At 41.3% G+C, this 13,912-nt stretch overlaps 1 protein-coding gene across 1 annotated transcript; it reads right to left on the bottom strand.

Moving 5' to 3' along the window:
* Positions 1–322: 322 nt before the first annotated feature.
* On the bottom strand, positions 323–12,548 carry LOC128373719 (claspin). Its single transcript, XM_053333876.1, has 24 exons — positions 12,370–12,548; positions 11,470–11,587; positions 10,605–11,026; positions 10,230–10,385; positions 10,037–10,093; positions 9,800–9,872; positions 9,494–9,596; positions 8,652–9,289; positions 8,346–8,534; positions 8,094–8,251; positions 7,814–8,004; positions 7,554–7,606; positions 7,246–7,439; positions 6,571–7,111; positions 6,138–6,171; positions 5,857–5,941; positions 5,633–5,766; positions 5,372–5,533; positions 5,001–5,122; positions 4,465–4,601; positions 4,154–4,274; positions 3,235–3,314; positions 2,275–2,439; positions 323–685 (listed from the first exon to the last, which is right to left on the bottom strand). Exons 1-24 carry the CDS (start codon positions 12,394–12,396, stop codon positions 560–562), a joined length of 4,086 nt encoding a protein of 1,361 aa, XP_053189851.1. The 5' UTR covers positions 12,397–12,548; the 3' UTR covers positions 323–559.
* Between the last annotated feature and the right edge of the window lie 1,364 nt (positions 12,549–13,912).

The following is a 13,912-nucleotide window of genomic DNA, read 5'->3' as shown; positions in this document are numbered from 1 at the left end:
TTTAGTCCCACTGAGAGAGACAAAAAAAAAATAGAGCAATGTCTTAAAATACACTTTTATTTACACTGTAAAAACACAATACATTTAAATCATTATACAAAAAAAAATCCCTGTCAGTTTAAAACCAAACCAATCCTATTTACATGATAAAACATTTTTAAATGGACAAAAGAAAAAGTAGTCCCATTAAAGTCAAGTAAGATGTGTCAGATGATTCCCTCTGATCGCCACAGTGGATTTGAAATGTAGAAACACTGAAGCTGAACTACCGGAGTGAGCGAGTGTGTTAGAAGAAAAAAAAAGGTAAAAAAAAGATCATCAAATGATGCTTCAGTTGTGCTTTATAGTTTGCTCTTTTAAAGGTGACGTAAACATGACCATCCGTATATGTACATATGAGGACGTCCACCAGCCACTTTGGTCACCTCCTTCATTTTTAAAGTCTTATTGGTGAATGAAAAAAAAAAAAACTGATTGAAATTCGGGTACCCATCAGCAGAAAGACAGGCGGCCTCCCAGCCTGCTGGTGATCGTCATTCAGTGCAGTTTCATTGTGACATCAGTAGTTCAGGTAGTTGAAAATGCTTCTCTGGGGTCCTTTCGTCTGTCCTGCAGGTTTGTTCTCTCTGCAGACCCTCTTAGCTGTCGGGTTGATGGCCGCCACCTGCCCCCTCTTCTTCATCATCTGGGGATCAAAGTCTTTTTTATTAACACTGAGGCTCAACTTGATATTAAAGCTGTAAAATCTGTTGCTTTTACAAAGTGTAGCACTTAACGTATCAGTTAATTTTAGCCTTATTCTCACTGCTAAACACGTTGATGACAGGTGTTAAAAACATCTTAAGCAACACGCTAGTAGCACAACATCTGTCTGCCTCATGTGAGCAGTGTGGGCTTTGGCTCCACCTAGTGTCATAAATATAGAAGACGTGTATACAACTTCAATCCATCACTCTCACATGACCATCACACTGAGAGATCTCTCCAAGCTCTTAGGAAAGTATTTTGTTTTTGTGCTTATTTTAGCACAGCGAGATCTTTGCCAAACAGACACAACCAGACAGAGATGAGAAATGTATCAGAGCGAAATCCAGAGCAGTAATTTATCCTTCTTTTATGAGAGGGGGAAAAAAAATGAGTGGATATCAAATATTCACTTACCCTTTCAATATAAAGCTTTGTCTATTCTGTTAAATAGATCAGTGATTCTTTTAAAAAGTAACTCTCAAAACTTGCATTTTATAGATTAATGGTGAGGTTTGATGGCCATTTGTCATCAAGTACTTGTAGATAATGAACGGCTACCCTGATGAACTCTATATAAAAGGAGTACCACTCACACTAAACCAAAGCTACATTTTATTTTATTTTATTTGCTTTGAAATGTTGCTTATAAAATTTAAAAAAGGTTGATTTTGAGTCCTATTACAGACAAATTGATTTTTGTATCCAGCACCTCTCCCACTGAGGAATTATAGATGCACACACACACACACACACACACACACACACACACACACACACACACACACACACACACCTACTACCCCAGTCAACTATCATTAACTGGTTTCCATTTGACTTGGAGGTGTCTGCTTAGCCAGTGTGAGTTACAACTTAATGACCGAGAATTGGACATAAGAGAATTTTCGCAATGTGTGTTTTGGCAATACGGAGCCATGAAAACAGATTTGCTTTGGGACAGACTGTGTGCACATGAGCACATACCACAGACTGAGATTACACTACTTTAGTACTTCTGAGAAATTCTGCAGTCATTCTGATATTTGTGCTGTTATTAAAAATGACTTTTTGGAGCATTTCGACATTTCTTTTCCTGGCGTTACAGGATGTGGGGTTTGCAAATTCTTATATGCAACACTGCAGTTTACGACCACTCATTTCACAAAAAAAAAAAAAAAAAAAAAAAAATCAATGGAGAATTTCACCATCGGGTTCTTGTGTTTCACTGCTTAATACTGCTGTTTTCTTTATTGCCTTTTACCCATTTATTTCTCTGTTGTGTACACTGGAGCGCACCACATTTTCCGAATATACTGAGAAGGACTACCGTACAAGGAGAGAATAAGTTGCTAGCTACATGTATCAAAGATATTAGAATATTTTGAGCACCATATACCTGAGCTTTTACAGAAAAACTACACTGTGGAAGTCAAAAGCTGTGATTTATTTGACTCTCTCAATCCTATTTTCTTACATCTGCACCAATAAGAAGACACGACACATTCGTTTAGTGTCTTTTCTTTCACTCACTTGTTTCTGAGGAGCGTCCGAGGTAGAGGAGTTGTCCTTCTCGGGAGACAACGTTTGAAAGAGGAATCCGCGGCTGTTTCTGGGCGCCAGAGGATTCCCCTCCGAGATTGACGCTAGCTTCTGCAGGACGGATTGAGGCTGACTCAGGAGTGACCCTCTTCTCACCTGGAGGAGATCAATAAAACATTAATCTGAGACCTCGTACTAGATCACAGAGAATATGTAATGAATGTTGTTGGTTAAATATTTAAAAAGGCTAATATCCGCTCACATCGCATCTCTCATGTAGAACTCTTATCGGTAAAAGTTTTATTTAGTAGACATAAAACTGGTAAAGATGTTACACTCAAAGTGATAAATGAAGTCAAACAGGGGTCCTGCTGACCTCAGTAAACAGCTCATCATTAGATGTTTTCTCAGCTTAAGATCCAGAATAACGGCTTCAGTTAACAGACTACTGATGAATTAGTGCTATTTCATAATGTCAGATGTCAACAGTTTGTGAAACATAAACAGGATTATGGTGAAGTAACGTGTTCTTGAGTAGTAGCACTTGTGTGATGAAAACACCACAAAAGCAGCAGAATTAGAAGTCAGAAGAGCCAATCAAATAAAAAAAGTACTGTTCAAGGGTTTTCTTGCATAGAGAATTAAATTTCATGGCTGCCTCCGTCATAATCAGTGTCTCCACAAAGTCCAAAGATGTCTTAAAATATATTCTTTTTATAAGAGGGAGAGGCACTAAAACAATGAGGATAAATTTGTTAATGTTTCTAATAACGGGACAAGACGACAAAAACTAAAAACAGTGAAGTCGGGCCTTCTAATAGAGCATTACAACTTACATGTAAATGTTAATTCTTAGATGTGATGTGAACTTTGTTGAGCTTTCCTCTTCTGAAAAACCCAGCTATTTAAAATAATGAGGACTTTCTGCCTCCGATGTTCCCAGCAACGTACCTGTGAGGGTTGCGAGGGTCTCTGGAAAGGATTGAGAGCTGCTGACGTCTTCTTCTCTGGTTGTGGTGCCACTGGGAGCTCTGGTTTGAAAAAAATGGTATAAATAAGAATTAATTAGTCTGAATAAAACACTCCAATAAACCAGACTCTCAATATGTTGATAAACAGCAGATTTTAACATGTTTTCATTATCGCAACACTTTGTCATTTCTATGAGGATTTGAAATGCCCAGTGACAAAAACTCATGTAGCCACAGTTCTATTCATATCTTTTTTTTTCTTTTTCCTGGAAACAAAAATGCTGAAACTTTTTGGGAAATCAACTATCCAGGTTGAAATGAGGACTGACAGCAGTTTCTTCTGCATCCAGTTTAGTTTAGGTTGCTGGGACACATGCCAGCAGTTTGATGCAATCTGCGAGTGTGAGTGTGTGTGTATGTGTGTGTGTGTGTCTGCTTCGCTGCTGGAGACACATCAGGTGATGTTACCAACAGCCGTCTCAACTCATAAGAGTTAAAGAGGATGAAAAAGGGTATCACTCAGGAACATCTAAGATTAGACCGTTTCTCTCGGCTAAAAGTCTGGAAACTGTAAATCACGTCTTCATCACAAGACTGCCAGCATGTCCTGTTTACTAACAGTAGTAAAAAAGTGTTTCCCTGTGTTCAGCTTGTTCAACCTGTCAGGATTTTTAACTGGAGGTAAAAAAAACACAAATAAAACAAAAGAGGTGATTTTACCTTTCCTGTCAAGGCTCCTAAACTTTTAAACGGCCTTTTCTTTATTTCACATTTTTATCTACATGACTTTTACCTGCTTCTGTTTTTTTAATGTGTTTTTCTTGGCTGAAAACATGTCTGGATGCTTTTGAAGCTTGGGGGGGGGGGGTTCTTCTTGTGAGACCTCGTATCATACCAACCTTTCCTCTGAAGAGTCTTGGCAGTCAGTTTTTTGGCCAGCTTCATAAACTGACTGTCTTCCTCTCCAATCTTCTGATCATCGGCATCCAAATCTTCCCCTTTCTTGGCTTTCTGTTCAGACTGTGAGGAGAGGAGACGCAGAGAAAGGAATGAAGATAAAATAACAACACACCCTTATAAAGAGGAGGACGAGGAGTAAGGAGGGTGATCTAACTAAAGTGATGCATGCACACACATCTAGCTGCTTACACATATGTTATCTCTAAGTTTAAATAAACACTGCTACTGTATCACACACCTATAAACCTACCTGTTCTTTGAGCCACTGCTCTCTCTCCAGTCTCTCCTTCCTCCTCTGGATCTCGGCTAGGTCGACATCGCCGTCGCCGTCTTCCTCCTCCTCTTCCTCACCCTCACCTCCCATCCTGTCCGTGGTGAGGCCATCGTCTGGAGGAAAGATTCAAAATTAAGCTCTAAAAATGAGTAAATGGCTTATGGAAGCAGCTTTGAAAGACACTTAACCAAGGTGTTAGAACCCAATATTAGTATCTGCCTTATATCTTGATTTGTAACAAAATAAATGTGAAACTTGTAATTAGTAGCTCAGAAAGTCAGGTGTTCTTGGCTAATTACATTTTTTTTTTTTTTTCTAAAGCTTTCTTTGATAGTAAACTGAATATCAGTTTGTGGACTGTTGGTTGGAACAAAAGATGTTTGAGGATGTTACTTTAAGCTTTGGGGAACAGTGACATTCTTCAACATATTATAGACCAAATGACTAGACTAAGAAAATAATTATTAGTTGCAGCTCTTATTCAACATTAATTACCCATCCTGTAAACGTACCGATGTTTTTCCAGCGGAAGCGGCGAGCTCGTCCCGGGCCGTCAGAGTGCAGGTCACCGTCGGCCAGGTAACGCTCCTGGTACAGTCTCAGACGACGCTTGTCATCATCCATGATCTGCTTCCTTTAAAAACAATACATACATTTTTAAAACAATAATTCACAATCATTTTTGGATATAATGAATCAAGTTTTTCTTCTTAGTTTTGGAGAAACTGGAACAAGCTCATCCACAGAGACTCAACCTGTACTCACATTGATGCAATTTAACTAAAACATAAGAAATATATTTTATGAACAGTTGAGAACAACCTCTTATTGAATTATTCAGAAGTAAGCTGATAAACATGGTGTAAAATCAGCCGTTACTCACATATGGATCTTGTTGACCTGGTCCGCCAGCTCTTCATCAGAAGGAAGCTCTTCAAGGAGCTCCTCGTCCTCGTACTCGCTGCCTCCGTCACCGTCTTCATCGTCGCTGCCCATGTCGCTTCCTGACAGCTCCGCCTCCGACTCCAAGAAGTCTGCTAAATGCCTGAGAACAGGATGCAAAAGACAGCTTATTAACTATATCTAAAACGAGCTTGAATGCTTCAACATATATGAATAAAGGTTGATTTGATTTTTCACTCACATTTTCTTCTTTTTCTTAGGCCGCTGCGGTGAGAACACACCGTCCATCTCCTCCTCTTCCACCTCATTATTCCCTTCTTCCTCATCCTCCACCTCATCATCATTATCCCCTTCACCATCCTCATCATCGTCTTCCTGTAAGGACAACATTTACTTGTTTTGTATTTCACTCATATGAATAAAAGAGTCAGTGAGGTTTTGTGTTTGCAGAAAAAATATTTTTACCTGTTCACTGTGACTTTCTACATCTGATAGAAGCCTGAACTCGCAGTCCTCTTCCTCCTGCTCCTCTTCCTCTGGATTTGTTTTTCTTTGTAGAGAAAAATAATCACTTTGAGAGTCTTATATTACAAATAATTGTATTCAAAACAGACCAAGGTAATGAGCAAAAGAGGGAGACACATTTTTAAGGGGGATCACAAGAAGTTTTATATAAATCAGCAAAACATGAAATAAAAAAAACAATAACTTTCTTTCTGGTTAAAGATTAAATATTGGATCAGTACCTGTCTTGTGCTGGTGACGCCGAGTGAGCAGAATCTAAAATTGAAGGCAAAAGAAGACAAACATGAACATTGTGAAACAGGAGGCAAACCACCAACTCACTCATTTAAAACCATGAAAATCCAAATTTTGAGGCATTAAAAAAGACTAAATGTGGATCAAGGTACAAACTGAGAGCAACTAAAGAAATATCAATAAAACATGAAAGGGTCGGAGAGTATTAAAAATAGAACTTTTCATCAGGGAAGTAAATAGTTAAATGTGTTTGTTTTCATAAGTAGAATCTGGAAATCACATTTGAGTGACTTCAATAATCAGCCAGACATCTCTCCGGTGTTCAGGAGCAGCCTGCTTCATGGATTTAGTAAACTGAAGTTGATTTTAACCGCAGGTTCTTTTTAATTAATACACAAAAGGAAACACATGTTCTTTTACCTGAACTAGGAAATTTGCCAGAACACATTCCCAGCAGCTCCTCCATGGCATCTTCATCCTCTACTCTCTCCTTACTCTTCTCACTTTCCGTCTGCTTCTTGTCAGCCTGCGTGGGCGGAAACGCTCCCGAGCACAACCCGAGCAGCTCATCCTCCTGTGTTGCCCCGAGGCCCGCTGCCACCTGTCCGCCTCGACTGGAGCTGCTCCCCGCTCCCCCAAAAACACCCGAGCACAACCCTAAAAGCTCCCCCATGTTGGCATCCATGGCGTTTTCGTCCAGGCTGTCCAGGATCAGCTGCCTCTTGTGGGAGCGAGGCGCACCGGGGCGAGGTCCGACGTTAAGGAAGCCGTCCGCGTCGAGTAACTGGGAGTGGGTGTCGTCTTCTAGGGAGAAGCGACCTTGGGAGTCTCCTCCTAGGCTGGGGGCGGCAGCCGCTCCACCCAGGGGCCCCGAGTCAGCACCTGGGGAGGGAGGTGCGTACAGGTCTTGGGAATCCTCAACGGGGAGGCAGAGAGAGGGCTCGGAGAGTTTACCTGAGCTCTGTTGGACACAAAGAAGAAATTAAACCATCTTATTCTGTAAACATCATGTAGGAAAGCAGAATCATTTATGTGTGGTAGGTGTGATGGGATAAAATCCACCTATAAGTATAAAAAATGAATATCCTCTCTCACCTTGGAAGCCGAGCTGAGGAAGCTGGGTCTGAACTGGCAGGGAGAAGGGGAGCGGAACATGGAGGAGCTGGAAACACCTCTGCCTGTGGAGCGCTGATGACTGACAGGCTGGTAGGAGGTGATCATGGAGCCCGCCAGCTCAAAGCTGCTGTTGTGGCTGTTGTCCTTCACCAGCGATAGAGAGTCTTCCTCTTCTGGAGACGAGGATGAAAGAGGAAGAAAAGAAAGTTTAAAAAAAAAAAAAAAAAAAAATGTTGAATGAGAGGACTGGTGTGAATCCAACTTTAAAAAAGTTAGAGCTTACTCACCCATCTTATTATTGCTGTCCTGTCCAGAGGGACCAGACCTCCTTACACCATCACTAAAAAAATAGAAAAGGACATTTAAAGCTTCATATATGTAAACAGAAAACATATGGTGCAAAAAAAAAAAAAAACATTAAACAACTATGAAACACTAAATATCACAAGTGCATTTAAGTATCTATTTTCTAAGCTACAATTTTCAAAAAGTCTCAAAATGTTTTAACATAAACAAACACTCGACCTCAAACTCCACACCCACTTACCCCGTGCGAGAGCAGGAGTTGCCAGGGAACAGCATGAGTGTGCCATCTGTGTTAACCAGGTCAGGAGTCGGCGAGGGTCCGTTCAGCACCACCGGAGAACGGCTCCTGATACTCTGGACCACGCTGCCCTCCTCATCCTCTTCTTCTGCCTCATCTTCCCCATCATCGCCTCCTAAAAGTTCATCTACACCCTGAGACAAAGAAGAACGGAAATGATGAGAATTTTAAAAAAAGGGGCAAAAATGTGTGTAAAGTAATTTGATATATCGCATCCTCTTACTTCTTCTGGTTCTGACTCTGAATCTGTCATCTCTTCTTCTTCCTCTTCACATTCTTCGTTATCTAGGCGATTCAGCTCGGCCTTGCGCGCCCTCTCCTCTTTCCTCCGCTGGGCCATGGCGAGCTGCAGACGTTGCTTCAGAGTCAACAGCTTCTCTCCTACTCAGAGGACAAGAGGAGATCAGTCAGGACTAAATTCAACTTTCCAGTCGATGATGCAAAGGCTATTAAGACTATATCCATTTATCTGTACCAGGTTTGGTGACTGGAGGTTCCTCCGCTCCCTCTTTAACAGTCACGGTGACAGACTCAGCGAGCAGCTCTTCCTGGCCTGACGGCGTGCTGTCTTTGCGGATGATGTTGAGCTGCATCGTGCGCGCCGGCTGGGGACGAACGGGTGCCTGGACGTGACGAAGGTAGCGCTCCTTCAGGGATTCCACACCTGATTGAAATAGAGAGGGAATAACAGATCTCAGTATAACATTAATGGAGGTTTAATCTGACTTATGACTATGTCTTATTTTTGATCCCTTGAAATCCAAAAAGGATTGTGACTCACCGGGGTTGAGCTGTGGCAACTCAAGCTGAACAAAAGCTCCCTCATCAGCACACAATTTGACGACAGGTGGGGGGTGCAGCCCAAGCTCCTTCAGTCTGGCTAATCTGTCCTTCTTGGGCTTAGTGGGTTGCTGTACTGAGGGCTCTTTTGCAGCTGGATCAGCACTCTGACACTGAGGGGCTGGAGGCTCAACCGAAGCCCCAGATGGAGCCTCCTCTTGCTGGGCTTCAGTATCCGACATAGCTGCAGTCTGGCTTTGTTCTAGAGGTGCAGCAGAGGCTTCATCTCCAGAGCCAGAAGCAGAATTCATCACAGCGTCTGCTGGGACTGACTCGGTCAGACTCTCAGAGAGGTAAAGCATCGGCCCAGATTCTTGATCGGCATTTTCTGGACCCTCAGTAGCTTCTCTGGGTTGACTAAGGCTCTCCTGCTGCGGGGACGAGGCGGCGGCAGGCTCAAGTAAGGGCTGGATCTGAGTGGATGAGAGATCCAGAGAGGGAGGGGAGTCCTGCTCTGTCTCTGTGGATGGTTGCTGGGGTTCACTGGGACGGTTTTCAGGAAGTGAGGCTGGGGCTGGGGCTGGAGCTGGAGCTGGAGCTGGAAGTGTTTCCAACATCATCGCTGAATACTTTGTAGATCTGAAGGGAAAGTTAGGATATTAATTTGTGGAGGTTTTTATTGTAGCCTCAAATCTTTTGACTTAGTTTGATTGTGTGTGTACGACAGAAAATCAGATCAGTCTACAAAAAAAGCAAAAATAGAAAATAATTATTGGAATCCATCAGCATTTGTACCTTACTGCTAACCTGAAAGATGTGTTAAATGTTTGTTTTTGTATTTACTTCAACAGTGCCATGGCCGGACCCTCTGGCCTCGCCCTCTTCTTAAAGAACTGGTTGAGGGTCTTGGGCTCAGGAATGTGGTAGGGCAGACCGAGTGTAGACTCTACAGAAACAGAGGAACAAGTCAGAGATGGCTCACTAGAATGGAAGCCTTTTAAAATGTGAACCACACATTTTAAATTAGGATCCAAAACCAATTCAGCTTGAGGTTTTGCTGGCAGCGCCAAACAAGCAGCAGTAAAAACATTCCAATGATAAATAAAATGTTTTTTAAAAAATACTAAAAAAGTGTGTCTGTAAACTGACCTCTGACCAGCCTTTGAGACTCACTGTGGAGCTGCTTCATCGCCTCTTTGCTGGCACGTGCAGCTTTCCTCTCCTAAAAAACACCACACAAGTTGTAAATGAGAAACTCTTTTTGGTAAATATTTGGTTTTAAAGGAGCAGCGTTCATGATTTAGTGGCATCTAACAGAGAGGCTGCAGACTGCAACAAACTGAGTCCATGTGGTCCTGTAATTTCACAACATTTGGCAGTGCTTACCACACGATGGGGTTTTTCTGGCACATCTTCATCTTCATACTCATCCAGGAGAGGGCCCTGCAACAACATTTCAAACTAGTCACACAAAGGTCAAACTAGACAACTGTGAAACGGCATGATAATACAGCTAACGATCCAATCTAAAGTAATAATATTTCTAATGAAATATATAAATCGTAAATCGTATTTGTACCTTGTGCTTTTTCATCTTAAGCTGGACTGAAGCTCGGATGGCTTCCAGAGACTCTTCTTCCTCCTCGTCCTCCTCCTCATTCAGACCAGTGTCAAAGAGGTCATTGTCACCCAGCATGCATCCACTGTCATTCAGAGCCCGAGGAAGAGGTGCATCCTGGGTACAAAATTATATAATCCAATCCATTAAAAACACAATATAATGCATATCTCATCAGTAAAACATTTTCTACAACATTCACTAAATTCTGCCTGTACGTTATTTAACATTTCAGACCAGATAAGAAACCTTGACGTACCAAACACTATAAACAAAATCTTCTGAGGAACAAGTAGAAGAAAAATTGTTATTGACAGACGAACAAGCTGCACTCACCTCACTCAATTCAGAGAATCTCTCTTTCTTCTTTAGTTTTTCCACTGCTTTGCTGCGTTTCTCCTTTTTCTCCCGATGCCTCTGACTCTTCTCCCTCTTCTTCCGTTCTTTCACTGTCTTCACCTCCTTCTTCTCTTCCTCCTCCACTTCATCAAATTTGTCTTGCTCAGGCGCACTGTCGTCGCTGTCAATGGGAGCACGAGTTATTCTCTTGCTCTTCTGCGCCCTTTTCTTTTTGCTCTCGTCCTTTTCTTCCACCTCTCCGGTCTCCATCTCTTCTCCGCTGGAGGCAGATAACACCAGTGCTTCGGCCATGTGTACGCTGTTCTCCGCCGCTTCCTCCTCCTCTTCGCTGTCACTGTCTCTGATGGCGTTACGGCGAGGCTTTCTGTGAGCTGTGATGTCTTCATCGTCGTCAGAATCTGGACACAAAATAAACATTTAGATACAGTCAAATAATGCAATAAATATACCAAATATGTGGGACTTCCTTGATGCAGCGTAACATTGGGGTAAATAAAAAAAGAACTGCATGACAACATACTATGAGACTAAAACCACAAAATTGTTTATCTGTTGTTACTAATTATATTCTGGTTTAATGTATTTATTCTTCTTGCTTAGCCGCTTTAAATAAATGTGATTCTTCAAAACAATTATCTTGAAAAACAGTGTTGCTAAGCTGTTATCTGTACATCTCCTTGTGAAACGTATCTACTGTAGCACTTGTTTTTGCCTTTCAAATAGTGATCTGACTGTTGCACTTATTGTAAACTGTAAACTGTGTATCAAAAAAAAGAAGAAAGCCTCAACTGTACATGTGCTCTAATTTTAAAGATCATCTTCTACTGTTGTGTTACTTCACCTGGTCGATCATCTTTATTGTTAGTCGCCCCAGTCACCACCTCCTCTGCTGGAGAGCCCATCCCGCTGTCTGAGTCGCTCTCTGCTGCTGTCTGGGCCACAGCTGGGAGGCTCTCAGCCTGGGAACCACAACACAAAAGAGAAATTAACCAACATGCAAATTCATCTTTTAATAGCATGACATGTGGTGGCTGCAAGTTACTCTGATGTTTGTTTACACAGAAAATTATCTACACATCCAATGCAATGTCTAAACTAGCTAAGGCACAATTTTGCTACAATTATTAATCATTATTACTGTCATATTAAAAGCAGCAGGCAGGTTAACATCAGTGATAGTTGTCCAACTTACTGATTAAACGTGGTAGCTTAAAAGTTATGGCATGTTTTTATATTTGTGTGAATGTGTGAATGGAAATGAGGTTCCCTTGTGAAGTTGACGTGAAAAATGGAGGTCAATTGTGTGTAGCTTTAGGAGGCCAAATGGCTGTTAAACAACATCAGTGGCGCCTTGCAATAAAGCAAACAATGAAGCACATAGGTTAGCTTCCTCCTGTTGCATGAGGCTTACATTAAAACAGTGAAAGCACACAGAAATAGACTATTTCAGTGACTCGGCTGGGAACACATAGAGGATATGTAGTAAAGCTGCTTATATACTGTGTGACATTTAACTGTGATGAAGTAAAATGCTTCACTAAGACAGCTTTAGTCGAAGTGAGCAGGCCGACACAGCTGGCTAAACTAAAGCTAACTGGCTAACGCTAACAATATATAAAATTAGCAAATGTCTTCATATTACAACACTTTCACTATATCGTCGGTACGTTCTTACAAAGTCTAACTAATGTGAGGATATGTTGGTGGTAGCTAGAAGTCTAAACTGAGAGCAATTCCTCACCTGTTGTTGAGAGAGGACGAGGCTCATTTGTCCGCCGGTTGGTTTTTAGCCTTTTTTTGTCAAATAAACAAGCAAAGACAACGTATTATTAAAGCGTAGCATCCACAACAGACCTCCAAAAGTTAATGTCTGCGTGGCAAAGAGGTTTATTTTAGTCGTTTAAAGCGCATTTAGCTCGGCCGCCTCTCGTCCTCCCGCCTGATCCGCACACCAGAGAGAAATTTTGATCTTTCGCGCGTCGTGACAGCTGGGGCGCAATCCGTCGTCATCGAGGTGTCAATCACCCCCGTTCTCGCTTTTCTATTGGTTAGTTCGGCCATTATGAGCCCGCCCCAGTGTGACGACAGAGCTTGGTGGCAGCGTGTTTTATAACAGCGGGACTGTTTGGACGGGCGGGGGCAAAGAAAGAAAAAAGAAAGAAAGCGTAAGAAAGAAAGAAAAAAAAGAAAGAGTAAATGAAAAAAGAATGAAAGAAAGACAGAAAGAGTAAGAAAGAAAGAGAGCAGGAAACCAACAAACAAAGTTCAATTGAAATGCACAGTTTCTATTTTATCTCTATTTTATATTTTATCTGTTAAAATGTTGACAAAAAGTTAAATACAGAATGGAATAGTCAGTGTTAAAGATACAAAACACATCTACAAGGAGGCTGCTTAAATTTATCCTGCTGTGGTAAGACCCAATTCAAAGGTAAATTTGAGTTAAAGGACTGTGTTTAAACAACAGTCTGGTGTCCAAACACTGAAATAGGTTTTCCTCTCTGTAATCATTCCTCCTGTTCATGCCTGCAATTAAAAGATCCCTGTGCAATGTGTTTTAAATGTTAGTGGTCCACAGTGTGTCCGCACAGTTATTTTGTACAAAAATGCATTTAAAGGTTCATCTGAAGCTTCTATTCAGCTTCAGCAGTCTGAGTTAGCCATATCAAATGGATATCTGCCACATTTACAATCTTTTCAGCATCAAATTTCCTCTGTGTGTTTCCCTTTTGAGCTGCAGTGGAAGTGTAGTAACAAAAAGAGGGACTTTGGCACTAAAATGACTGTGAAAGATATCTAGTAGTTTGGACTAATTTGGATGTTCCACTAAACCTTTAAACATTTTGCACAGAAGGAGACTTGTGGATTTTGTCCCCCATCACTGACATTTTAAGTGCATTATGAATAGATCTGCTAATTGTCAGTATTAACAGGAAGAATGATTATGGCAAGTAAAACCTATTTCAGAGTTCATTTGAGCACTTAACTGTTTTAAGACAAACCTTTTGTTAATTGCGAGGCAGAATGTGGGCGGCTGAAATTCCCTTTTAGAGAGCTACACAAGTGCATCTGTGTGTATTTTCATGTGCTACCCTCATGCATGTTCATGATAATAACTGTAATATTGTCAAAAGATGAAACTGTAATGAAACAGGTACTTTCTCATACAGTATACAAACTCTCCATTGTCCAATTGTCATTATTCATATGTTTTCTACAGATTCCCCAATCCCTCTTTTTCAAAATATGTTCATATTGTAGCTCCAGAAAAGTCTCAAGTTAAT

This window comes from Scomber japonicus, chromosome 15, assembly GCF_027409825.1.
Source record: "Scomber japonicus isolate fScoJap1 chromosome 15, fScoJap1.pri, whole genome shotgun sequence".
In the NCBI taxonomy this organism is placed as follows: domain Eukaryota; kingdom Metazoa; phylum Chordata; class Actinopteri; order Scombriformes; family Scombridae; genus Scomber; species Scomber japonicus.
Note: the sequence above shows the minus strand (reverse complement) of the source record. Positions and strands in the feature narration are given on the sequence as shown.

Excerpts from the sequence above, each read along its gene's own strand:
- LOC128373719 (XM_053333876.1), bottom strand. The coding sequence starts at position 12,396 with ATGAGCCTCGTCCTCTCTCAACAACAG. Across the intron at positions 11,027-11,469 it reads CAATAAAGATGATCGACCAG|ATTCTGACGACGATGAAGAC; the intron begins GTGAAGTAACAC and ends TTTTGTGTCCAG. Across the intron at positions 4,275-4,464 it reads AGCAGTGGCTCAAAGAACAG|TCTGAACAGAAAGCCAAGAA; the intron begins GTAGGTTTATAG and ends CTCTCCTCACAG.